At 51.8% G+C, this 26,979-nt stretch overlaps 2 protein-coding genes across 9 annotated transcripts in view; one reads left to right on the forward strand and one right to left on the reverse strand.

Moving 5' to 3' along the window:
• The window catches only part of Cdh23 (cadherin-related 23), a 382,621-nt gene that overhangs the window by 40,673 nt on the left and 314,969 nt on the right, over positions 1-26,979 (reverse strand).
• On the forward strand, positions 533-26,150 carry Vsir (V-set immunoregulatory receptor). Of its 7 annotated transcripts, none has more exon segments than NM_001399050.1 (7): positions 533-729; positions 11,516-11,938; positions 12,435-12,491; positions 17,464-17,571; positions 20,773-20,800; positions 21,534-21,730; positions 21,887-26,150. In NM_001399050.1, coding segments are annotated over 7 exon segments (933 nt in total). In that variant the 5' UTR covers positions 533-647; the 3' UTR covers positions 21,925-26,150.

Here is a 26,979-nt window from a genome sequence, read left to right on the forward strand (position 1 = left end):
GTAAAGCCCTGGGGGAGAGACGCTGAGAGGATCCTATGGGGCACACCAACAGATGCAGAAGTACGTCCTGAGGTTGGGAAGTTCTGGGCTTGTGCATGCTCTGCCCGTGTTTCAGGTGTGTTGGCTGGTGGGTGTGATTGTGCCAGGATATATCAGCTGCAGGGCACACAGGCGCAGAATGGGCTAAACTCTCTCCCAATTGCTAAACTCGTTGCAGACATCAGAATACCCATTTACCCTGGGCTCTAGAGCAGAGATCCAAAGTTCCTGCCTGCAGACTAGGAGAACTGCAAGGCAAACTGGGTAAGACTTGGATCCACTTTTCAGTATGTATGGCCATCATGATCTCAAAAAAGCACCGAGACTTATAGAGAGGGAAGTGGCTGGTTGGACACTAGCCACTTGTATCTGCAACTCCAGCCCTTCCCCACCCCCATCCCCGGGCCCTGGAGACGCTGTACCGCCCGCCGCCCCTCGGGGGCGCTGCTGGGCGGGGAGCTCGCTCGGCCACCCGCCTCGCAGTGGGCTCAGCATTCACTTTAGCAAGCGGTGTGTACAGCCGGCTGGCTCCCTGGGCTCTCGGAGCCCCGCTTGCTCCACGCGCGCCCCAGCAGTCTGTGTCTGCTCTTGCCCGGCTCGACGGCGACATGGGTGTCCCCACGGTCCCAGAGGCCAGTAGTCTGCGCTGGGGAACCCTGCTCCTCACTATTTTTCTGGCTGCATCCAGAGGTAAGATCCACAGGCGGTGGGATGCTAGGGAGAGCGCCAGGGAGTACAGCCCGGTAGGGTAGGGGGGGACTCAGGCAGGATGGGAGTGCCCTGAAATCCCCTCAGCCTGCGGTAACCTTCCACCCTACCGCTGCTCCGCTGGGACAGCCCAGCAGGGTGCAGTGGTGTCTCCATCCTACAACAGGCACATCTGTAATTGCTAACAGCTGCCAAAACAGCAGGCAAGGGTGTCCCTTGGGGACTGCCTGCCAGACGCTTCCCTGACCAGAGAGCCCAGAGCAGGGTCATGAAGAGCTTCTGCAAGGCAGGAGAGGGGCAGCATGAGAATCACCCTGGTCCTATGGTGGTGGCTGACTGGATTTTGACACCCGGGCATCTCCCTGCCTTTAGGCACCAGAGTCTGAGAGGACTTAGGGGGTGTGGTGCTGTGACCCAGTATCCTATCCCTTTTGACACTCTTGGGTAAGTCTTGATGGACACTCCCAGATCTGAGCATGTTTGTCACCTGCTCTGTACTGAAAGTCTGATGGCCCATTTGAGTGATCAGTGGCTTCCTGTCATTTTAACCAGACTGCAGCTGAGTAGCCAATATGGATCAATAGGAATGTCACAGGACACTCCCTGGGCCCAGCAACCAGTTCTTGCTAGGGGCTTGGATAACCTCCACAGCACAGACACAGAAGCCCCACACAGGGAGATGTCACTTCCAAAGTCCAGACTCACAATCACATTGTCCCTGGACAGAGCAGTTCCCCAGAGCTCAGTCCTTGTTTTGTGGGGCAGAAGACCTCAAAGAAAAAGGAGATACCCTAATAGTTATCCAAACATAGACAGGTGTGTCCCCTGACACTGCCTGCCTGACACTACCTTGCTCAGAACCCAGGGCACAGGTAGCTTCTGCAAGGCAGGAGAGAGGAAGGGTCCAGGGACAGGGTCAATCATGGAGGGAGTGGCCTCTGAGATGGAGGGCTCTGATGGAGCCAATGGCTTCCTCAGAAAAGAGGGAAGAGGGTTGAGGGAATGAAAGGGAGGAGAGACAGGGAACTCCTAATCAGCACTGGGAGGCTGGCCTGGACGTCTGATAAGAAGGAAGGCACCCACACCCTACTGTCAGAACAACTGAAGCCCAGGCCTGCTTTTCCTTAGCACTGAAGGGAGAACCTGAGGCAGGGATGGGGTGGGGATACAGGTGGGGGATGTCTCCCTGACAACACCAAGGCTCCCCTCAGGGCAGCAGAAGGTAGGAAGGCCAGTATGGTATCTACCCCAAGCTACTATCCTTCTCCCCAGTGACTCCATGAGGCCCCCTTTCTTACCTCTTCCCTACCCTTACTAGAATGGGTTGCTTTCTGGTCAGCAGCCTCAGTTTGGGAAACTAAGACCTAGAGCTTCAGAGCAGCTTACAGAACGTCCACCAGCAGAGGAGCTGCGAATCCCATCCTACTGTCTCTATACCCAGGAGATTGTACAACCCATTGTGTTTACCTACTCAAACTGCTTGGTGAGCTGAAGGCCAGCTCCCTTCAGCTCAGGGAGACAATTAGGGATCCAGGAGGCTTTCAGGAAAGAAACAGAGGAAACTTTTAGCCTGGAGCTGCTCTGACCTCAGCACTGGCTATACTGTAAGTCATAACTCACTGCTTCCTTCTCTTTCCTGAATCAGACCTGGTCAGGAGGTCTGGGGGCTGAAAACCACTCCCCGCCCCCATCTGCGTTAGGACTGGGGTGATTTGGAAAGAACTGTGTTTGGGACAGGGTGAGATGTGGATCTGGGGGACTTCAAACAGTCAGAGCTTAGGAGGCACTTGGGGTGCATGGAACACACTCCTTTCTTGTCCTGACATGGGCTGATGGGGGGAGGGTTACCTTTGGAACCAGGAGCCCCAGACCCCAAGGGGTGCAGAACCTCTTCCCCACAAGTGTCCCTAAGATTTGAGGAAGTTACCACCCTACCTGTCCTTAGTCTGACCCAGGAGCCCCATTCACACTGGAGGGCTGGTGTCCCAGAGAGGGGCAGCTATCTTCTTCCCCTTCACGGTAAACAAGCCTGCAAGGCCCTATTGAGTAAACTCAGTGCTGTAAGTCTGAAGCGGTAGTGGTCAGCTCTTAGGAAATCCCTAAGCCCTGCCCAGTAGGCCCAAAGCTAGGGATGCCCAGAGGCCAGAAACAAGGAGGGCGGGGCTGGGAGGCTTCAAGGCAGCACTTCCCTGCTGTAGATCTAGGGAAGGGGAACCAAAGGGAAGCTAAAGGACTCACCTCTTATGTTCAGGATCTTAGGCCTAAACAGGAAAAACAGAGGGTTTGCATGCAGGGCCCCCTGTGGCCTAGTGGTACTGGCAGAGCGTCATGTATTTAACTTGAGGTCCTTGTTCAAAGGCAACTAATGCCTAGGACTAGTCTGGCCTTGCCAGAAATTAGTCCTGGCTTCTCATACCTATGGATTCTTTTAAAAAGTCTGGTTGGTCCATGGCCTTCCTGGTGTTTAAGCAAGGAATCTGGTGAATATCTGCATTCCTGGGCTTCCTCCACTCCAGCTCAACTGTTTCCTAGTTAGACCTGTATTCAGATCTTAGCTGTGATCTGGGCGAGCTTCTTAGCATCCTTGGTCAAGCCGCCATCTGTAATGTAGGGTGGCCATCTGTCTCCCCTTAGATACGGGTGTGTGCAGCTGATGGGCGAGACTTCCCGGGGCCTGGTCCTTGAGATGCTGGTAGTGTGCCATCTCCTGGTTTCTGGGGACTCTGTTAGTGGCTTTCCATCTGAGCCTTTGCTGCCTACAGAGCCCTGATGAGTCCCCGGGACTTAGAAGCCACGAGAAATACCTCCAGGAATGAATTTTCCAGAGTCATAGCATCTGAAGGATACCCAGGCTGGTTCTAGCTACCCTTTCGGACTGAGAGTCTGAAATGGCCACAGGGGTGCCTAGAGGTTCTCCTTCTAAGTCTCCTTTGCAAGAGGCCATCACAGCCAGCCTGGCCTAGGGTGTGCTTGTTCGTGGGAGGTTGCTCAGATCCCATTTCCATACCCGGACAAGTTATTGTTGACCACCTCCAGAGGGAAGCCAGGGATGAGATATGCTCCCAACCAGTCATTGAACTTGCTAATGAACTTGCTGCGTTCTGCTATTAAACAAGCCCTCCCTGTAGCTTTTGTGTATAGGGACTCAGCTTCCAAGGGGTCAGCTACTCCCTTGTCATGGGGCTCCAAGCACACACTTCCCCCAGGTGAGCAGTGAGCAGGCTGAGTGAAGAGGTTGCAGCTAACTTGCTGTCTGGGAGGAGGAGGAGGAAGAAGAGGAGAAGGGGGGGGGAGCAGAAGGAAGAGGAGGAGGGTAATTCCCCCGTAGAGCATTCTGGGCTCATTTGCTTATCACCCTTACGTGGTATCTGCCAAATATCTACCTACTTATTTTTCCTTTAAATGTATACTTTTCTCTAAATTTTGTTAAAAGGAAATTTTAAGTCTGTGTCACAAGTGGAAAATTAGTGTCATTGGCCGTAAATAGAACATATAAAAGAACACCGTTGGCAAGCCAAATAAAGGAATTAAATGTTAGCTGGAAACTTAGCCCAGGCAAGGCTCAGCGTGCAAAACCCGTTGCCGTCTCTTACAGAAATGAATGAAGTAAAAATAAAAGGGGACATTTTGAAGACAGTGTCATCAACTAGGACTTTCTTTTTGACATAACCAGAGCTGGGGGAACACGGAAATGGGAACAACCACCTCTCTTTATGATTCAATGTTATTTAATGTAAAATCAAAAGCAAAACTACTTGAGTTAGTACAGCGGCCAGGCAAACTGAGCCCTCATTGGTTAGGTCAGCTGTCCATCTGTGGAAGGAGGTGGAGCTAGTTTCTGGTTACCTCTAGTCTCTGGAGAAAGCATCTGCTTCCCCCAGGCCTGGGTTTAACTTTTATTCACAACTTATTCTCTGTGAGACGCTAGGCAGCTTTCTTTTGTTCTTTGGCATCATAACCCAAGCACCTATTTCAGGGGCTTGGGAATTAATTAAATAATCAAGCCCATGTGTGTGTGTTAAGAACATCCCTACCAAGTGAGCCCCTTGCATGGATGCACTCAAATCTTAGGAAGTCTCCCTGGTCTGACCCCTGGGGACCCGTTTGTAGTGGCAATGGGGTTGGGTTCTCTTCATAGAGATCTTGAGTCTCAGTTAGAATCCTCCAGAGGAGCCCCTCCCAGCCAAGGCCCTGGCATACTGCCCAGGCCCTCCCCTGGAGGTACAGTGGCTAAAGGCTCTACTGGATGCCTGCTGGTTTCCCAAGACGCTGGAAATGTGGCTTCCTCCCATAGAGCCCTGCTTCCCCTTCCCACCCTCCTTGGTCTATATGAATGGACACTTCCTGCTGGGGCAGGGATCAATAAACACATCTGAGATACCCTTTGTCCTCCCCAGCCCTGAAGCCTCCACACAGACCTGCTGGCTTCAGCCTGCAACCTTCACCCTGGGGGCACTTCCTCTGGGATTTGATTGGACCCTGCCTCTGTTTTACCTATGTATCTTACATCTTGATAAAGCTATAGGACAGCTTTTCCCTTCTAGCACCTGGAGAGAATCCTAGGAAGTGGCGCTTGCGAGCTGGGACCAGGTCCCATGCCTGGAAGGCCAGAGACCCATCTCTCTCTCTTTCATTAAGAGTGGGGCCAGTAAAGGCAGACAGTCAAATAATTGTTTACTTGGCAAGCTAGCAGCCAGCCAGACCTCAGCTGTCTGGGTGGGGCCTTCCTGGCCTAACCAATCAAGCTCGGACCCACCTCCAAAAACTGGGGTGTTGCCTTGGTGACTGTGGGTAAAGCCAGCATGCCTGTCAAGGAAAACAATACTAAAGTCAGTCCACACCCACACACGTACCCATCCCCCTGCCCCCATGCCCATAGCACCTGTTGTGTGGCAAAAAGTGACTGTCTCAAAAACAAGACCAGAGAGGATGCCAAGTAAGAGTTCCTTTGAAACTTTGCCCAGAGGTTGTGCCCTACCTGTGGCCTGCACCCTGACTGGATGATGCCCTCAGGGAGCTCTGAGCTCCACAGCCTCTGCCAGGAGCTAAATATCTGTGGCGTGAAAGAGTGTTTGGGTTTGGGTTTTAGGAGCAGAAAAGATAGTTGCTCTCTGTGTAGGGGTCAGCTCAGGGTCAACTCCTCTCCTAAGAGCTGAAAGATGAAATGTTAGCTCCACCCCCTAGGGGAGCAGGGCTGGAGGGAGAGCTCTTCCTGTCCGCCTGCTGGTTGGAAGTGTGGGTCTCCACTCAGCTACAGGGTAGGTGGTGGGTGTGGGTGGGGATGTGACCTCAACCAAGTCACTATTTCTCCAGTCAGTTTTATCTTTAAAATGAGGATGAGGCATAGCATGGCACATCCACCTATAATCCCAGTGCTGGTGACTCAGAAGCAGAAGGATCACAAGTTCAAGACCAGCCTGGGTTTCAGCCCTGGAGCACTTCCTCTGGGTTTTAAACCAGTCGGAGTTTCACAGCAAAAGGCTCAAAAAACAAAAACCAATCAACCCCTAAGACCCAATGCCAAATAAGAAACCTCGCAAAAGTAGTAATAGTAGTAGTAGTAGTAGTAGTAGTAGTAGTAGTAGTAGTAGTAGTAGTAGTAATAATTTAAAAACAAAAGTGTATGGAATGGGGGATTATACCCACATCAGGATAAAGTGCCTAACATCTCAGAAGTGAATCCGAGGGGCCTGGATAGATGACTTGGAGTTAAGAGCACTTGTTGCTTTTCCAGAGGACCCAGTGTCCTCCATGTCAGATGGCCCACAACTGTCTGTACTCCAGCCCCAGGAGATCTCGGGCCTCTGTGGGCACCTGCATTCACATACCTGAGCATGGAGCTCAAGGGCTTCAGGACATGGGGCTCTCTTAACTGCAGACAAAGAGTAAAACAGCCCAGAGAAAATGTCATCTGCGTAGGTTTGTGTAGTTCAGGTCCAGCGTAGGAGGGCCCGGGGCCTAGGGAGGAGTTATGACAGTTCCCAGAGCTGGGATTTTCCTAGCTCCCAGCTTCCCTCCAGCAGGTGTAGGGTGGTCCTACTCAGTGGCAAGTCAGGCCAGGTGGAAGCAGGGGACCTGTACTCTTCATTGGTACATGCTCTGGCCAGGACTTGGGGTGCTTTCCTGTCCCATGTAAACTTGTCCCATGTACCCTAGAGCCAGGTGCCTTCCTCCCCACCCACTTTCCTGGCCTCCTGGACAATAACCCAGGTGGCCTAAGAGACCAGCAGCTGACAATGGTCTACATCCTCCCGCCAAGTAATTATAATTCCAGCCAGGCTGCATGCTGCCCAACACTGTGTGTGTGTGTGTGTGTGTGTGTGTGTGTGTGTGTGTGTGTGTGTGTGTGTGTGTGTGTTCTGCATGCCTGTATGCCTGCCCTAGAGTGTCTTCCCAGGGACAGGCTGCTCTGAGCTTCAGGCATAACAGATGCTCCTGGCCCTCCTGTTCCCCTTGAGGACAAACCTGGTGCCTTTCCTGCCCACTCTAGACCTCTGAGCCTAAAATCTGACATTCCAACCCAACCCTGATCCAATCCAAGGACAGCTTCCCCTTCCCTCTAACCCAGGAAGGGAAGTGAGTGTGCACAGTTGGAATGGAGTCACACCCCCAGCCACACCCCTTCTCCTGCTCTCTCAGGAGAACCCTGCTCTCTCCAAGGTCCCTTGCCAGTGAAATGGGACTGGATCCCTTCCCCCAGCTCCCCTGCAGACCTGAGCTTGAAACACTATTGCTTGGGTTCTGAGGGCTCTCAGCTTGGCACCCCCCCACCCCCCCAGTTCAGGAGACACTCATGCTACAAGTGAGTCCTACCCCATTCCTGCCTTTGACTGTAAGCATCTTGGTCCCTTGTCCTGTCGCCCTTACCCACAGTAGCCTGCCCTGGCCTCTGCATTGCCTGCCCTCCTGACAGCCCCCAGGGCCTGTGTGCTGGGCAAATGCTGAGGGAACTAAATTTGGCTGCAAGGCCTCTCAGGCAGGGGCTACTGAACAGAGGAGAGGGGGCTGGGAGAGCTGCCGAATGGCTGCAGGGAGAGGGCAGGGCTATTGCTACTCTTTGTGGGTTGGTTCCTTCTGTGGCTGTCTGGGAAGCCCCTTTCTTTCCCTGGTAGCCCCCTCCTGTCTCTGGCAGAGCCATAGTTTAGTGACCACACCCAGTCCATACAGGTCCATAAGGCAACCTCCAGGCTGGTGTGGACAAAGCCAGCTACTTGCTGTCTCCAAGAGAAACTGGGAGTCAAGCTTTCCTGCATCAAATCCCTGCTTTAAAATTATTTTACGTGTATGGAAGTTTTGCCAGAGTACATGTCTGTGCACCGTGTGCAAACCTCATGCCTGAGGTCAGAGGCGGGGCATCTTGGATCCCTTGGAACCGGAGTTAGAGACAGCTGTGAGCCACCACGTGGGTGCTGGGAATTCAACCCAGGTCCTCTGGAAGAACAGCCAGTGCTTTTAATCATTGAGCCAACTCTCCCGAGCCACAAATCCATACCATTTCGAGTCAGCAACCCCCACAAAACAAAGGAAAAAAACCCTACATTAAGGGTTAGATGCAATATCTGAAGGTTAGAGGGACTCTGGGGGCTTCCAGCTCGGCAGTGGTACACATGCCTGGGTTGCAGTCAGACTCCCGTGGTCCCTTGCTGTAGGGTGGTGAACAAGCAAACTGCTTTACTCTGTCTATGGACGTGGTCAACCCTGCTCTCTCTGGCTGTCAGATGCACCACATACGCCTGGGCATCTCACGGTTTTCTGGGAAGCCTGTTTTTCTTGAGGTTACTATGGTTCAGGTCCGGACTCCAGACCCACTGCCATTCAGCCAAACCATTTTCCCTTCCTGGGCCTGTCACTGCCTGAAAAGGAGATCATATCTCACCAAAGACGGTCTGAAATCTCCGCTCACCTTGGTAACAACATTCCAGAAATCTCTTTTGTATGTAAGCAGAGCTGGGGGGGGGCTGGTTCTGGAATGTTTGTCTTCCTCACTTTGCAGGCTTAAAACTCCGCTCCTCTGGGCATTCTTTGTGGCCATGTGGTCCCCTTCCTACTCTAACTTAGACACTCGAGCCCTCTAGCACTAGATCATCAGCCTTTACTAGTCATTCGTATTTCTGTGACAAAGAGTTTGAAGCTAGCTTCTTCATTCCACTGGATTTGGGTGTTTCTTGAATTGCAGAGAGAATACTTTTAGGACAGTTGTGTGGATAATTTCTGCCCTGGCTGTAACACCCACTGGGCTCTGTTGATGTTTTTATTTTTGTCTTTGAATGAGTCTGAGGCGAGGCTCCGCCTAGTGACTCAGTGTCACTGGACTCCAGTGCTGCCTGCTCCAACTCCAAAAGCCCCAGCAGGCTGCTGTTCTTTGTGCTGGACCATCAGGGCTTTAGGGGTTCCCGGCCTGCCCCAAGGGTCCTGGCTCCAAGGGCAGGGAGAAAGCATCAGAGGAGGAGGTCCAGGTCCTCTGGATGGAGCAGTCAAGAGTTCATGGACAATACACGTAGGGTGTGTGTGTGTGTGTGTGTGTGTGTGTGTGTGTGTGTGTGTGTGACGCATGCAGAGTCATGCGTATGGAAGTCAGAGGACAACCTCAGCTGTCATTGTTCGACTTTTAAAATATTTATGTATTTGTCTTATGTGTGGGTGCATGTACGTGTTTAATTCATGGCATATGTGCAGAGGCAAACTTGTAGGAATTGGTTCTCTTCTTCCATCATGTGGATTGGACTGAAGCCATTAGGCCGGGTGGCATGTGTCCCGCTTACTTTTTCAGACAGGGTTTCATTCGGGTGGCAGGTATCCTGTCTACCTTTTCAGACAGGGTGATGGTTTGTACGTGCTTGGCCCAGAGAGTGGCCCTGTTGGAACAGGTGTGTCACTGTGGGTGTGGGCTTTAAGACGCTCAGCCTAGCTGCCTGGAAGTCAGTATTCTGCTAGCAGCCTTCAGATGAAGATGTGGAACTCTCAGCTCTGCCTGCGCCATGCCTGTCTGGATGCTGCCATGCTCCTGCCTTGATGATAATGGACTGAACCTCTGAACCTGTAAGCCAGCCCCAACTAAATGTTGTCCTAGTAAGAGTTGCCTTGGTCATGGTGTCTGACAAACAGGGTCTCTCATTCGTTTGGAATTTCACCAAGTCTATCTAGCTGGCCAGCGTGTTCTAGGCCTCCACCTGCTTCTCCCTCCCAACTCACTGTTTCTGGACTTACAGGCCTGACCTAACATGCCCAGAATTTTACCTGGGTTCTAGGGACCCAAACTTGGGTCCTCACGGTTTTGAGACAAGCATTTTTCTTTCTTTCTTTCTTTTTTTTTTAAAGATTTATTTATTCTATATAAGTGCACTGTTGCTGTCTTCAGACACACCAGAAGAGGGCATCAGATCTCATTATAGGTGGTTGTGAGCCACCATGTGGTTGCTGGGATTTGAACTCAGGTCCTCTGGAAGAGCAGTCAGTGCTCTTATCTGCTGAGCCACCTCTCCAACCCCCAAGGCAAGCATTTTTCTGACTGAGCTGTGACCCCAACCCTCCATTTGTAATCTCTCTTTCTATTCTAAACCTTTCCCGTTCCTGTCAGATCTCCTGTAGCCCCTGCAATGTAAGTGAAAATCAAAGCCATGCTGAGATGTGGTGACCGTGGCCTTGGGTATTCCCACCTTTCCTGCCCTCCCACCCTGTGCTGCTGTGAATGTCTTTCTTCTTACTGGGGAGAAAACCGGCTCCCACGGTTAGAGGAACGGGTGTCCAGCTCATATCCCAGTCTGGGAATATGGCTCAGCTGGCAGAGTGTTTCCTCAGCAGGCACAGAGCCCTGGGTGTGAGACTCCGTGCCTTTTAAACTAGGTCGATGACCCATGTTGATAGTCTCAGCTCTTGAGGGGTAGGGACAGGGAGATTGGTTCAGCTACATGGTATGTTTGGGGCTAACCATCAGGTTAAGTAGTAGAGGAATGGGAGCTGAGATTATGGTGGACAAGAGGGTTTCTTTACCTCCTTAGGGCAGAGGACTGCATTCGGGTGGGCAGCAGGTGCGGGGAACACGAGGACCTGTCATGCATTCCTCATCCCTGTCCCTCATAGGCTTTGACTTTCCTACCTTCATGCCTAAGTCGAAATGCTAGCTTTTAAATTCTCATTCAAAGTCCAAAGACCCAGAGAGGTCATGCCCATCCCTAGAAGGGCATTTTTTCTCCTCCCAGGTCTCTGAAAACTGGGCATGGGTTTGCCTCAGCCCACAGGGTCTTTAAAGCAGGCTTCAGCTGGTTCACTGGCTGTCAAGCTGAAAGGTAGGGTACCAGGCACTGGCCCTCCCCATGCAGGCATTCGGTTAGTGCTCAAGGAAGAAGTGATGGAAGAAGGCACTGCCTGGATGAGGAGTGGGGGTGGGTAGAAGGTGCTGGCACTCCTCAGAAACAAGGCCAAAGACTGAGGCCTTCTATTCTCCTCGTATCTCTGTGTGCAGGACAGAGTTGCCCAGTGTGGGGGCCATTGCCTGCAGTGGAGCTGGACACATGCTGTACTTGGGAAAAGGTTGCGTGCTGGCTGGCCAGTCTTGTTTGGCTTCCCTCCCACTTGGGAGTCCTGGAGGCTCCTCATATGTGGGTTGAGATGGAATGTTTACTAAGAGGCCACGGCTCAGGAGATCAGCTGGCTTGCCCAGGGTCTGGCTTGCCAGGGAGAGGCTGAAGTCAAGCTTTCTCATCCTGAGGGTAGCGAGGAGTGGCACTCACTCAGGCAGGTGACCGGGGTTCTCCTCTCTCTTGAGCAGGTCTGGTAGCAGCCATCAAGGTCACCACTCCATATTCTCTGTATGTGTGTCCAGAGGGGCAGAATGTCACCCTCACCTGCAGGATTCTGGACTCCGTATCCAAAGGGCACGATGCAAACTTCTTAAAGACGTGGTTCCTTAGCTCTCGAGGCGAGGTTCAAGTGTGCAAAGAACACAGGCCCATACGTAACTTCATATCACACCATCAACACCACAGAAGTCACCCGGCAGTCAATGCCAGCCATGACCAGCCCCAGAAACATGGGCTGGAGATAGCTTATGACAACCACGGTAACTTCTCTATCACCCTGCACAATGTGACCCTAAGCGACAGCGGCCTCTACTGCTGTCTGGTGATAGAAGTCAAACACCACCACCCAGAACGGCGGCTCTACGGGTACATGGAGCTGCAGGTACAGACAGGTGAGCTATTCTGCACAGACAGCCATGGCTGGGAGTCCGGGCAAGTGGGTGTGTGTGTGGGGGGGGCATCTGCAAATCTGCCACATGACTATGTAGTTTTGTGTAAGTTTTGTGCATGGGTGTGGGCATGTGATGATCTTGTGTGTATATCTCTATTTGTGACAGAGTGATCTTTTCTCATGTAAGAGGGTGTGTGTATCTGAACCTAGAGTGTTAACTAATGCTCATGAGAAAATGCATCAGGGGACTGAATGTGTCCTGAGTTTCAGTTGATCGTGGCCAAATGGCTGTGAGGCAAGTGTGTATGTCTGTTTGTCTGTCCCTTTGAGAATGTAAGACACATGTGCACATGTACAGACTCCCCTGGGTGAGTGCTGCCATACAGGTATTAGCACGCATTCCTATGACGGAAGAGAGTGAAGTCACTAGCCTGGACTAACCCCTGCATTTTCAGGGGCCTCACGCTCACTTAACAGACCTCTCTTTGTTCCTACAGGCAAAGGCTCAGCATCTACATGCACAGCGTACCCGCCTAATGAGCAGGACAGTGACAGTAAGGACTCTCACTTCAGATCCCCATCCCCTCTCTGCTGCTTCGCTCCCCTGTCCCTTCTTAACTGTGGCCCCAGAAGCCTCTGCTCCCTTCACTGCTCACTCTGTGAAGCAGGCATCACCAGCCACAGTCTACAGAGGGGATGCATATTCACTGCTCAGTGGTACAGCAGGGACTGGATGGTAGCCTTCCTGGCTCCGTTCATCTCCCCTGCTTGTGGGAGGGAACTGGGCAGACAGAGCAGAGAGTGACTGTCAGCCCTTGTGCTGGCCCAGAGTTAGAGGGCTTTACTCTCAAGAAGGCTGAAGTTTTTTTGAGAATGCCCTGTGGCATATAGAGTAGACCAGAGGATATGTCTTACAGTGCCCCACACGTCTATGAAAAGAGGGCTGTGGCTCATAGGTTTGTCAGGCATCCAGTGTAAGCCAGCTCTTGCTTAAGCCCTGGAGAGGCAGAAGAAACATCGTGATCCTGACCTTGAGTTTAGACAAACATGAGGGTTTAAGCCAGAATGCGGACAACTGAGCTACAGCCTCGACTCAAGCCCCAACTCATGACTAAGGTGACCTTCTATTCAAACTACTTGTATTTTCAAAACAACCGACCACCCCACCGCCCCACCGTTACTTGTTGAATTGAATGAGAGCCACTGCAGTGTGGGGGTGAGGCCTTTGGTTCAATACCCTGCTGGGTACAAGGCATGGGCACACTCACTTCCCCACAGCACCTTTACTCTGAGCAGTCATCCCAGTCTTCCTCCTGCTGCTCCTGCTGCTGCTTCTGCTGCTGCTGCCTCCCCCTCCCCCTCCTCTTCTTCTTCCTCCTTCTCCTCTTCCTTCCCCTCCTCCCCCTCCTCCTCCTCCTTCTCCTCCTCCTTCTAGAATTTGTCTTTGCAAACTGCTGCTTCTGCTACTGCCTGCATGTCATGGGCAGGGAAATGAGGCTCAGGGAGAGCCTGGCTAGCCTGGAACTTGCAATGTAGACCAGGCTAGCCTCAGATTTGCAGCAGCCCTCCTGCCTCTGCCTCCCAACTTCTAGGATCCCGGGTATGAACCACCACATCCAGCTTCAGCAGAACCTTTTGAAAAGAAGCCATATGCTTTCAGTCTTGAGGACAGAGACAAGATGGTAGAGTGTTCAGGCTGAGGAGGTTGGGGACTTTTCTGCTCCTGAGACTAAGGGTGGGGCAGAAGCCTTGAACTTGACTTCCTAGGTGAATAGTCTTTCTTCTCCTTGTACCTCTGTCCTTGGGTTTTGATGTTTAAATTCTCACCAATTCTTGGAGCTGGGAAATCTCTTTCTGGCTCCTTTTTCCTTGAGCTATTGTGCAGCAAACTGGCTTGTTGAGGTCCAAGAGAACATGCTTGCTTGAGGGCAGTGGATGACTCTGATGCGATGACCTCTGATATTCCCTTCTATATTCCTGGCTCTAGTAGTATAATATTAGAAATATTGTATATTTCTAATATATATTAGATGTTATAAATATCTAATATATATATTCCAGTAGTCTAGACACTAGGCAGGCATATATATATATACACACATATGTATATGTATATATACATATATATGATATATTTTTACATATGTGTGTGCTATATTCTAGGGTGTACTTTTGGGAGAATCTAGGTAGTTCTGTTACTTTCTGCATCACTTCTTCATTGAGAAATGAGAATAACTATGTCCCTTTAACAGGGAAGCAAGTGCTACCTAAGGCCATGCCCCAGGGATAAGAAACATGCTGTGTCTCAGGCCCAGGAAGCTGGGGAACAAAATAGTAGGAAGAGGTATAGACTGTGGTGAACCCTCGGCCACCAGTCTGCCAGAACAGTGCCAGCACCTTGGAGGCATGGTTTCTATTTCCTCCCGAGGTCCACGAGGCCTGAGGTCTCAAGGCAACACATCCACTCCTGCGCCAAGGCAGGATGAGGACTGAGAGCAGACATGGAGGGGTTTCTTAATGTATTTAGCAGTGGCCATCCATGCTAAACAGGCCTCATGGCCAGCTGCTGAGAACTATTCTATCCTGCTCATTAACTTTGGGAGGTCCCAACCTCGACTCTCTCTCATACACACGTGCTCAACCACAGCATTCCCTGGGGCTGTTAATGACACTTCCAGCTAAGATCTGTGGGTTCTCCTTTTCCGATCCCAGTCTGAGTGGCTAAATGTTATTCTAGGGAAGGTTAGCTACATTAAACGAGGTAAAAGTCCAAGTGGGTTTCAGGTAAGAGGCCATGTAGCTAAGGATAGCTAAGGGAAGGAGGCTGCCAAAGGTATGGGCTGGCATTGCCAATCATTGCCCCTGAGATCAGGACAGGACCGTGCAGCCGGGCTCTGTACCCCTCCCACCCCTAATGTGGCAGGATATGCCAGACCCTTTCCTCAGACTCTTTGCACACACCCACAGGGTAGCTGGCAGGCCCTGGTCATAGACTGAGCAAACTGAGGCTTCTCCGCCTGCCTGCTCTGAAAGGGCGCTTGTCGTGGGGTGGTTTGGGCAACTGCTTATGCCAGTGCCTCATCACTTTCCCATGAAGAGCCTGGCTCTAGGTGAAAACTAAGCTTTCTCTGTAAATGGGCGCCTCCTTGGAATAAGGGGAACTGAAGTCAGACTGGCTTTAGAAAGGTTTCCTAAGCCTCTGAGGGCAGCCGGGCCCACGGATATTCCTCCAGAGCTTGTTCTACCATAGCCTGGACAGCTATAAGGAAACAGGCTCTGTGAGTGAAAGCAAACAGGCCATAGAGGGCAGGATTGCCACTTGCAGACCAGAGGGTTGGGCAGGGAGGCTCTGGCCAAAGCCCTAAGTCAGCTTGTGAACACCTGCCTAACCGTACCACACGTTGCTTAGTAACCACGGGATGGGAGACAAGTGCTTCGCAGCCAACTTCTCGGATTGCCCACAGTGAGGTCCTAGGATGGAATTTAGCCACACTGAACAGTGTGAATTACGGGACGTTCTTCCTTTCAATATCCCTCATTCAGGCACAGCCACATTAAAACCTGCAGGGAATCTGCTTTACTGTGGATCGCAACCTCCTGTGCCATCCACCCAGCAATCGGTACCATTTCCGTACCAATGGGTACTTCTCAAATGCTTGCCCAGGGTCTGCTCGGTTCCACGTAGCTCACTGTGAGCCTATTTATGTGTCCAGATTGCTTAGCGCACAGTGCGGTAAAAATGGCCTTTGTTCCCAAGTAAAGTGCACAGGCAGCATACAGACCAAGGCATATCTGGTTCCCAGAGCTCTCTAGAGGTAAACCCGATCCTATGACAAGAGAGCCTACCCATGTTTTGGCAGAGAGAAAGGTTCAAATTGGGAAGGAAATGAGCTTACGCGAGTTGTGGTTCCAAGGGCTCGTCTGTTCCCAGCTAAACTCCTGGAGTCAGCAGATGGACTGAAATAAACCAACCCCCCATGACATGGAGCTCGTGCAGTGGCATGGCCCTTTCCGAGACAGTTTTACAACAGCCTAGGAGAAAACACGCACGCAGTGTGTCTGGCTCAGTGCTGTGGCGCTGTGTTTAGGTCCAGATGTCCTGTCCCGGTGAGCAGAAATCTGAGCCTAAGGGCTTCCTGCTGCAGAAAGAGGGTTGTTGAAAATGGAAGTAAATGATGTTGCCACCAGACAGAGATGTCTCCATCAATTTTGGGAAAGCTGTGTATAACAGGACCCTGGGAAGAATGAAGGTCTCTGTGTATCGCAGAGATGTCCAAACTGTGCTTGGGTTTGGGGCAAGGTTCTCCCGTGACCCCGTAAGACAAGACCAGATCTAGATGGTTAGGACTGTGTGAGGAGACCCAGGCTGAGCAGGGGGCTTTTGAATTTTGTTTATGTGTGTACATTTCCTTGTGTGCATGTACATATGGGTACACAGTTACACGAGGCCGCACCTAGCTTTTTAGAAGGGTTCTGCAGAGTCGAACGCGGGCCCTGATCCTTGCGCAGCAAGCGCTTTGCGGACTAAGCCATTTCTCTAGTTGCTTGAGTATTTTTAAGCTCATGTCTTTGTTTTTGGCTATTTAAAGACACAAGACAAAAATGACATTTCTCTAGTCTTCCCCTTGCCTCCCTAGCCTAGTTCTCTAGTTGCAAATTTTATCTCCTGTCGTGTGTGTGTGTGTGTGTGTGTGTGTGTGTGTACGCGCGCGTGTGTAGAGAGGAGCACTTCCAGGGGCCTCACCCTAGACAGCCCAAGGATCCCTCAAAGGATGGACTGAGGTTTGTTTTATATTTTAGACAGGGTTTATGTGTAGTCCTAGCTGTCCTAGAACTCACTATACAGACCAGGCTGGCCTTGAACTCAGAGAGGTCTGCCTGCCTTTGCCTCTCTGCCTCTGCTTCTGACATGCTGGGATTAAAGCCGTGTGCCATCGTGTCCGGTGAGGCTGGAGTATTTTGTGCTCAGTGCAGTAAAGCACTCATCTTTGTCAGTGGCCTGTAAGGAGCCCCGTCCTCGCTGTTGTGCAACGCCGTGACGCTAATTTGTTTTCGTTGCTCAGGCTCCTTCTGATCTTGAGCCCTGGTGTTCGGTGTGAAGGGCCTTGTGGTGGACACTGTGAAGTCCAGGGTGGCCTAGCTCTCCCTTGCAGGCAGGGTGGGGGCACTGTTCTCTCCCCTTTGGAGCCGCCTCTGTCATGGGCAACAGGCGACCCCATGGGGTCAGGGACATAGGGCTGTCTCCAAAAGGAGGTCACTAGACCTCCCTGGCTTCTTCAAGTCACTAAGGTTATGGGACCCTGCTGCCTGGGCCTCTCATCCTCCCTGGTCTGCTATGCCACGGGGTGCTTACACCTTTCCAGGGGTAACCCCACTTTCTCTGCAATGGGTGCCTCCTTGGAGTAAGGGGAACTGAAGTCAGACTGGCTTTAGAAAGGTTTCCTAAGCCTCATGCTGTGTCTCAGTTTCCCTTTAGAAGAAGCGGCAGGAAGGGGACGCTCATGTCAGGTGCTTTTGTTCTTCCAGGCATCACGGCTGCGGCCCTGGCCACGGGCGCCTGCATTGTCGGAATTCTCTGCCTTCCCCTTATCCTGTTGCTGGTCTATAAGCAGAGGCAGGCGGCCTCTCACCGCCGTAAGTACCTTCCTTTGGGATGGTGATGGGGTCGTGGCTGGGAGGCCAGTGAAGGCTTGGGACCCGAGGCCTGCATAGTCCTTCACTCTTCCTGCCAGGAGCTGGCTCTGGCCGAGAGAGAAGGGCCTACGTGTGCCTTTCTCTGGGCCTGATGTCTGCCAGCTGCTTTGGTACCCAGACAGGGCTGACTTGGTACCCTCCATGTGAATTAATGGGTAACCACACAGAAGGGTGGGTTAACCCAAACTAAAGATGAGTCTGTTCAGCGATCTCCTGGAGACCGGCTTGGCTAATGGGTGGGTTTGTTTTGTAATGGGCAAAGAAGCCCAGGCTGGGCAACTTAACTAACTGAATGTCACAGGACACTGTGAGTGCAGAGCTGAGGGGGCTCCCCAGCTGGTGGGACTACTCTGCCAGAAACTGTGTCATGTTATTACACACTCACCATAGGAACTCAAATAGGGGACATTGCTATCCCCACTTTATAGATGGATAAACTGAGGCTAAGGAAGGTTTCCTAACTTGCCTAATGAAACACCCTGTAAGTAAACAGTAGATCCAAGTTTCAGGTTCATGGCCTCAAATACCCATCATATCCCTTTGCTGGGTGACTGTGCCTCTTGTCTGCCCTGGCTTCTCCTGTGAGCCTTGTTCAGTCTGCATTCTCTGAGGGGTGGGGTCTGGATGGGGGGAGTCCTCTGTTCTTACAATCCCTCCCCAGCCTTTTCCTTCTGCCTAGCTGCAGTGGGTAATTGAGGGAAGGGGCGTTGTCACCAGGTCGCACCAGATTTCCTCTGGCCTCCCCTTCACCTCCCAATCAGCTTGCCATCCCCCCTTCCCCTCTTTCCTGGAGGCCCAGCCTGGAGCCCCGCAGGGCTGTGGTCACCTCACCCTTCCTCTCAGACTGTTCCATCCATTACAACCCTGCTACAGCCTGCCGGTGGGCGTCTCTAATGGGGCAGCGTGGAGCACGAGACAGGTCAGAGTGAAGGAGGAACTCAGAACTCTGCAGGGGGAAGAAATAGCTTGAAAAAACCACCTAGTCCCTCTTCCTAGAGGCAGGGAGGCCAGGCTCTGGAAGGATTCCAAGGTGCTTTCTGTTCCCTTTGCCCACACCACAGCACTGCCTGGTCGTGTTGTCAGATCAGGGAGCAAGAACGGGAAAGCAGGCCTTTCTGGTGGAGCATGCAAACGTGGATAGGGGCTTCACCCAGTCTTTTGGTGCGCCTGGCCTTTCTTGCAAGGTCTCTGCAGACTTCCCATTCTGCTCATGGGATCTAGTGGGATTGAAAACTGAAGTGTATGTGTGTGAGTGTGTATAGATGTATGTGTGTGAGTATGTGTCTGTGAGTGTGTATGAGTGTGTGTATGTGTATGTGCATGTGTGTGTTTGTGACTATGTATGTGAGCATTTATATGAGTGTGTATGGGAGTATATGTATATGTGTGTGAGAGTGTGTGTATGTGTTTAAGTATGTGTGAGAGTGTATGTGTATGTGAGTGTGTGTACGGGCATGTATGAGTGTGTATGGGCATGTATAAGTACATGTGAGTGTGTATATGAGTGTATGTATGTGCATGTGTGTATGTATGTGTGTGTTTGAATGTATATGGGCATATATGGGTGTCTGTGCATGTGTGTAGTGTATATGAGTGTATATGGGCATATATGAGTGTCTGTGTATGTGTGTGAGTGTGTGTGAGTGTGTGGTGTGTGTGTGTTTTACCAGGCCAGAATGCCATTCATGTGGGGTTCTACAGACAGATCCCAGATTCCATACACCCTCACTTGAACCACTGGCTGCAAACTTTCCTCTGTCCCAGTCCTCTGTCCCAGGAAGACACACGACCTGGACTTAGAGAAGAGCCCTGTGGTAACAACGGGCTGGCATAGGGGATACCTCATGCCATTGAGTGTAGAAAAAAGCCTTGTCTTGTCCCAGAGTAAGAATGTTCCACATACAGTAACAGGAAAAGAACAAGAATCTATCTATCTTCTAGTGCATGCCTTTAATCCCAGCACTCATAAGGCAGAGGCAGGAGGCTCACTGTAAGTTCGGGGCTAGCCTGGCCTACATAGTAAGTTCCAGGGCAGCCAAAGCTAGTAAGACCTTGTCTCAAAAACAAAACAAAACAAATAAAACCCAACCAAAAAACAAAACAAAACAAAACAAAACAAAATTGCCTTCTAAAGCAAATATTTTCTAGTTATTACTCTGCCTCCAAATAAAAGTCCCCCAATCTATCCTGTGATTCAGACTCAGTGACAGAAATCTAAGTTGTCAGAAGGTGTTAGTGCTTAGAAGGACAAAGTGCCAAGGATGGGCACACCTACTTGGGGAGTCACTGATCCACTCTGACCCCAGAGTAGCAACCAAAAGCAGCCAGCAGGCTCACAGCAGGTTAGCTCATGGTGCTTGGCCTGTACTCACTGAGGGCTGGGCTGGGCACTGGGTAGTTGCCTAGGAATGAGCATTCTCAGGACAAAAGAAAAGAGAAGGCAGCTCAGTGACCCTGGCTCTAAAGCAGAGGTCACCATCTTTACCCCAGAGCGAAGTGGTAAGGGATGATGGGCTTGGCCCACGCAGCCTGACGCAGAGCCACCCTGTCAGCAGAAGTGAACTAGATTTCAGGAACTCTACGCAACTTCCCTGTGTTCATCTTGCAGATGCCCCCCCCCCGCCCCCAGGCCATTTCCCCATGTAAACCTCCCCCCTACAAGAAGGATCTGTGGGAGGGTGTGGGGAGCTGCAAGGAAGAGGGAAGTTGATGTCGCTGCATCTGGGTGATGGCCAGTTTTAGGGGGACCCTAAGGATGGGTTGAGGTGGTAATGACCTGTAGGGGAGAAAGTGGGTAGAGAGGCTGGGTGGGTAGGGACACTGAGGGAAGAAAGAGCCTTCTAATTCTAAGACCTGACTTTGAACTATCCACCCAATAAGTTGTGGCTAAAGACCAGAGAGGCAACTTCCTGATAGAAGCCATAGTTAGTGCATGCTGGGGCCTGGGTTTCCATTGAAACTTAGATTCTCAAGATCTGACAGAGGACACATTTCACTTGTGCCCGAAGGTGGCTATGCCGTGGGTCCACCTGCTGGACAGATACCTGGAACTCAGTTCTCCTCAGGGAACAGTATAGAGTCCTGAGGGTGCAGCCTACATAAGGCTTCCTTCCTGTGACCAGCTTTTCTGTCTATCTCTAGGTGCCCAGGAGCTGGTGAGGATGGACAGGTAAGTCCCACGGTGACTTTGAGCAACTTCCTGGGACAAGGTGTCAGGAAAGGGATGCTTCTATGTGATGTGGGGCCCCTGCTCAGCACAAGACATAGCTAGTTGGAACTGTGTCTGCCACATGTGGCTGGCGGGCTGCTCTGGGTACCACCTTCTCTCCTGCCATGCCCTGATTCTTCTTGGACATGCTTTTCCGGGTCTCAGTAACCACCTTGGCTTAGGATAGGAAAGAGTGGAAGCTGCTGGCTGGACCAGACATTGCAACATACAAAGGAAGTTCACGGCCCAGGCCCGGCCCTGTTCATGGTTGGGGCTTAGCTGTGCCAGGCACTCCAAGAGGAAGCTGTCTGGTTGAACATGAAGGAACAAGCCAATGGCTGCTCTGGGCAGGGGTGGGGTTAGGGGGGTTGCATCAGAGATGGGCAGGTAGGACTACGTTATCTGTGCTTGGCCATGGGCTGGCTTAGATGGGCTCAGAAATTAGCCACCTCCAGAAGCTTGGTCCCTGTCTTACAAAGTGTGTTCAGTGGAGACAACTTCTTAGATAGGTCAAAGAAAGTTCGACCTGTGATCCCACTAGGACCTCCAAGCTGGACAGCTTTCACAAGCTTGTCCTTGTCTAAGCCAGGGAGAAAAAAAAAAGAAAGGGGTTGGGGGAGGCAGGGAGGATAGAGTGCTTGGGGTGGCACTGATCACCCCCCCCCCAATTCTGTTTCAATTCTGTTGTTTTTAGCAGCAACACCCAAGGAATCGAAAACCCAGGCTATGAGACCACTCCACCCTTCCAGGGGATGCCGGAGGCCAAGACTAGGCCTCCACTGTCCTATGTGGCCCAGCGGCAACCTTCCGAGTCGGGACGGCACCTGCTGTCTGACCCCAGCACACCTCTGTCCCCTCCAGGCCCTGGGGATGTCTTCTTCCCATCCCTGGGTGAGTGGCATCTGGTTTTACAGCACTCCACTGTTAGGACCTAGGCTCTGTGGCCCCGTCCCCCATCATTGGGGAATCTTCACGATGCAGAATTGGACAAGGGGACACAGACCCCCTTCCCTTCCATCATTCACTTCTTTATCTCTTCTTTTACAGATCCAGTCCCTGACTCCCCTAACTCTGAAGCCATCTAAACCAGCTGGGGGACCGTGCCTGGTGCCTGGGTCAGGGATGGATGTACTTGATCGATGACAGGCCCTTGGACAGACCTTTAGGCACTGATTCCAGTTCCTTGCTCCTGCTCTGAGCCTAGACTCTGCTTTACGAGATGCACGGACCCTCCTCTGTCACTTTGAGATGTTACTTGGGGGCGGGAGGGCAGGGAGAAGATGCTGGATTGCCCATAGCTGTTCTCAAGGTCCTGGGATGCGGAGTTCTCCCTAGAGACTTGATCTCGCCAGCCACAGATGTCAAACTACCTGAATTGTACGAGCACCAACTTGGTAACAGCCTTTCTTCATGGAAACCAGCAGCCCGGATGGGATGAGGTAGGCACCTTGCCACCCTCCCAGGTGAGAGGCACAAGGTGTGAGAGACTCCTACCCACTGTGGGGGTGTGGCGTGTCTGCTTGCTTGCCTGAGGATGCTCCTCTGTTGGCCTGGCTCTAACCCCTGGATTCTGGAGTGTGCTTCCCACCAGCAACCTGAGGGTCTGTCAGCAGTTTAAGTGACTCTGGGCTCTCTTTGCCTGTATAGCTGTCCATAGGGCTCAGTGGCCAGAAGCTCTAAAACAGCAAGTGCCTGTTAGGTTCAGGAGCTCATTAGTGTCTCGAGCAATGTGAGGCCTGGACCACCGGACACGGAGGGTGATGAGGGCACGATGGGGACGGTGAGGGGAGACAAGCCTCCTTCCTGTCCTCAACATCCAATCACTCCCACTGCTCAGTGTAGAGCGATGGCAAAGGTGACCTCTATAATGTCCTAATGATGCTGGGCTACTTCTAAGTGTGAAAGAGATGCTATTAAAAAGAAATACGTGAACAGCTATGAGTGGATTGGAGGCACTAGCTTTAAGGCCCCGGGGGTACAGGACCTGGTATGTGGTTGGGTTTGCACTAAGGGCCTAGGGGTCACTCTGCTTCTGATCACTGTTCTTCTGAGTCTCACTTCAGGGTGACCTCCGGGCACACAGAAGAGCTTGTCCCTGGTCTGATGCTACTCTTGGCTCCCATCTCCAGGGTCTGGCATGACCTGGGCACATAGGAGAGTCTTCATAAAGGATTTTAATGCATGAAGAGAAAGGGTAGTTCCTTTGAGGTAGAGATAGGGCAGCTGATGTTTGAGAGTGGAGAGGGATAAGGCTGGGCAAATCACCCTCCCATCTCCAGAGGGACAGTAGCCCCAACACTGGGAGAGCAGCAGCCCAATTTGTCTAACTGCAGCTTCCACTGGCTGGGCTGAACTGGGCCTGGGTAGAAAAGCTCACACGCTGGGCCTGCAGACAGGGAGAAACCCATTCATTCCCCGAGGACAGATGGGCGGGGAGAGGAGAGCATTTCTGGCTGGGAATAAGCTACCTGCTGGGAACCCAGGCACAATGTCTGATAAGATCCAAGAGCATAGACTCCTGTGGGATGCCAGCTAGGCCTGGGGCCTGGGGATCTTAGAGGCTTTTGTATCATCATCATAGGCGTGTCGGGGTGGCCAGGACCCCTGTTTTATCCCAGGGCCCCCTCTTCTGCTCCATCCGTTGCCATTGACTCTACGCAGTTACTGTAGACAGGATTTGTTGCTCTTTTGGCTTTGGGGATTATGGGCTGGAGAAGTACCAGCTGTTTTGTGGCAGGGCTATGGGGCCAGTCAAACAATGAGACCCAGAGACCAGCTGTATGCCGAGTATCCCCTGGGGACCCTGACCTGTCCCCAGCCCTGAGCTTCAGACCTCAACACCCAGATGACTTCTAAGAATTTGACTGTGGGGACCCCTGCATGGCTGCAGCTCTGTGGAAAGGAGAGGAAGCCCCCAGCAGAACAGCCACCAACTTCCTGCCCAGCTTCCTCCTGTCGGGCTCTAGTCTCTCCTTCTCGGGACCCTGCAAGCAAAGGCATGTCAGCTTGGTGGTTTCCTGTTTTGGGTGAAGTTTTGTGCGGTCTGGGCTCTGTAGATCCATGAACTTGGGTGCTACCACCTTGCTGCTGCTGTGCAGACAGCAGCAGGGTCTTGGGTGGAAAATGGACGCGCCCTTGGGTGCTAGCCCTGGGGGCAAAAGATGGGGTGGTGGTGAGACACAGCAGGGAACTGAGGAGGAAGAAGAGGAAGGAGCCCTACAGCCTGAAGGGCCATATTGGGTTCCTGGTACTAGCAGAAGACTACAGAGGGAAGTCTGTATTTTGAGGAGGTAATTCATCCTTAGGAAATCAATCAGAAATTTGGAGAGGGTGATTTATCTATGTCTGGAGGGTCTCTACCTATCTCCGATGAAGCTCTCCCTGGGACTCGGATGGGTGGGACCAGTAGGAAAGGTTTCTGATACAGCAGGGGCTTCTTGACAACTGGTAGCTGTTGTTGGACCAAGACGGCCCTGCAGGAGTACTGTAGTGTGCCTTGGACCAACTTCTCAAAAGAGCAGTCCTGGGGCTACCCTACTTCTGCTTGGAAGAGACGGAGAGAGAGGCCCGGAAGGGGCTCCTTCGAGAACTGCTCCCTGGAGAAAGGGCTTGGAGGAGGCAGCTAGGCTAAGGGTGCTGAGGGCGCTTTGTCTCTCCTAACCTGGACACTGTTAGGAAAAGGCTTTCCCGGGTGTGAGCTGCAGCCCTGCCCCAGCGCTGAACCTGCCATGGTGGGAGCTGAACTAAAAATTTCTCAGGGAACTAAATTAGGCAAAAGAGGAACTGGGGGAGGGGGTACCAAGCAGGATGGGGGATGGGGTGCAAAGGCTCCTGAAAACAGAAAGCCCAGCTGAGTTCCAGTCCCAGACCACAGAGGATATGGGCCATCTGGCTTGTGCCCTGCATGCTCACTGCTTTGCCCTGGCATTTTCCTTCCTCACAATGAATGTGAGTCCTGGGAGGGTGAGGACTAATGCCAGCCTGGGGAGCTGATAGTTGACACAGTCCTTGGGTAACTGGGTTGAACCAGGACCTCAGGATTCCACTCTGGGGATTTAGCTTTGTGTGGATCTTTGAGGATCTCCATATTGGCATTATTGCCACAGGATAAATATTTCACTGGGCTTCACTGTTCTGATCTGTTGGGTGTGGCTTCCTGGAAAATACAGTGAGAGGAATTCTGATAAGGATACAGCTGATAAGGAAGTGCTGAGATTGATTAATAATGCCTGCCTTGGACTTGGGAAGAGGAAGTGGCCGAATGGATGCCATATCTTAATCTTGTTAAAATATGCTGCCCAGAAGATTTCCACATGTGTATGAAGTATGCACGTGTATATGTTTTACTGTGTGCCTATGGAAACCAGAAATCATCACTGGGTGTCTTCCTCATTTCCTTTGCAATGTCTTTTTTTTTTTAAGGATTTATTTACTTCATGAATGTTTTGCCCGAATGCACGCGTAAGTGTCATGTGCGTGCCAGTTGGAAGGACTGGAACTGGAGTCATAGGTGGTTATGAGCTACCATTTGAGTGCCGGGAATCAAACCCAGGTCTTCTTCAAGAGCAACAGATTAAAAGATAGCTCTTAGCTGCTCGACTTTCCAGCCCCACCATCGAGCATTCTTAGCGTTTAAAATCTCATGTGCATGTTTTTGCTTGTTTGTTCGATTTTGCCTGCATGTCTCTGAGCGTCCCCACGTGAGTGCCTGGCACTGTGGAGGCCATGGGGGGGGGCACTGAGTCACGTGGGAATGGAGGTATAGATTGTTGTGAGTTGGCATGTGGACGGAGTCAACGTGGATCCTCTGGGAGTCGAGCAAGAGCTCCCAACTGCTGGGCTGTCTCGTTAGTGTTCCACTTTATTTTTGGCAGACCCTGCAGTGAATCTGGAGCTCAGCACTAGGCTGAGCATCGAGCTCTGGGGATCTGCCTGTCTCTGCCCCACCCCACCCCCAACTGCTGGGGTTATCGACTGCATCCAGCCTGTGGATGCTGAGAATCTGAACACAGATACGTGCGTGGTGAGCACTGTATCTTCCGAGCCCTGCCCACCCCTAAACAAGAGTCTTTACCGTTCCCATGTAATGCAGAAAGAAATGATGGTTCTGAAAGGCTCATGCTTTGTGACTGGTGGAATGTATGTTGCCTCTCCTGCCCCTTTCCCGTCAATGAACCAAAGAGCCTTCTCATCCATTGATCTGCCATTGCCTTCAACTTGTACACGCCAGGCCGCGGAGAGATGAACTTGACCTCACAAGTTTGCAATTCCAGTTCACTCCACACCAGGAATAAACTCTTATTTATGCTCACTGTGTCTTCTCTGGCCTTCTCACGGATGAGAGAACCTGTGCTGGTGTGTAGGCTCCTTCTACACAGTTCTTGTTACTCCTTCCTGCCTGGGAACTTCTGGTAGATGCAGTAGTTCCCGCACTCTACCTGTTTCCATCAGGGGAGGGTAAAGGAATCTTTCTCTGACCACTGAACTCCAGAAGCTCGGCCAGATGTGTCAGCATCTGGGAAGTGGCAGTGTCTAACAACAAGCATGAGTTGCAGCTGCTGCTTCAATGACTGACCGTCCTGTTGTTCACCTGAAGCATATTTGATTTAAAAACACAAGTCAATACAAAAGGCCAGCGACTGGGTTACTCTTGCTGGCCTGGGACAGGTTGGCCTGCCTGATGTGAACACACAGAAATGGTTAGGGTAGGGGGTGGGGAGTGGGCAGAGCCAGAGCCTGGGAAGTCAGGGTCCTGGCTGCAGGGGTTCACTTTAGAGAATGTGAGGAACTGATGGGGTGGTGTCCCTAGCTCACAGCCCACCTTAGAGCCACTGCCAGGGCCTGCAGACAGGGTAGGTACAGATTTTTTCCCCGGTAACCAGGAAGTCAGGGCTATCTGGGACTGTATATCCTGCTGCTGCCTGTCATTCCTATGTCAAAGAGGACACCCTCTTTCCTATGTATCCTGCCAAGGTGCCTTAGGGCCAGGGCTCGACCCTTGATCTCTTTATTGCCTTTCGTCCTTCCTCTCTGGACCCAGCCCTTCCTCCTGCAGGGCCCCTTGATGGCCACTTCGGCCTTGCCATAGTTCTGTCCTTCCTGCTTGTGACTCGGAGCTAACAGAGGTCCCAAGCAATACA

Source organism: Rattus norvegicus, chromosome 20 (genome assembly GCF_021556685.1).
Source record: "Rattus norvegicus strain SHRSP/BbbUtx chromosome 20, alternate assembly SHRSP_T2T, whole genome shotgun sequence".
NCBI lineage: Eukaryota > Metazoa > Chordata > Mammalia > Rodentia > Muridae > Rattus > Rattus norvegicus.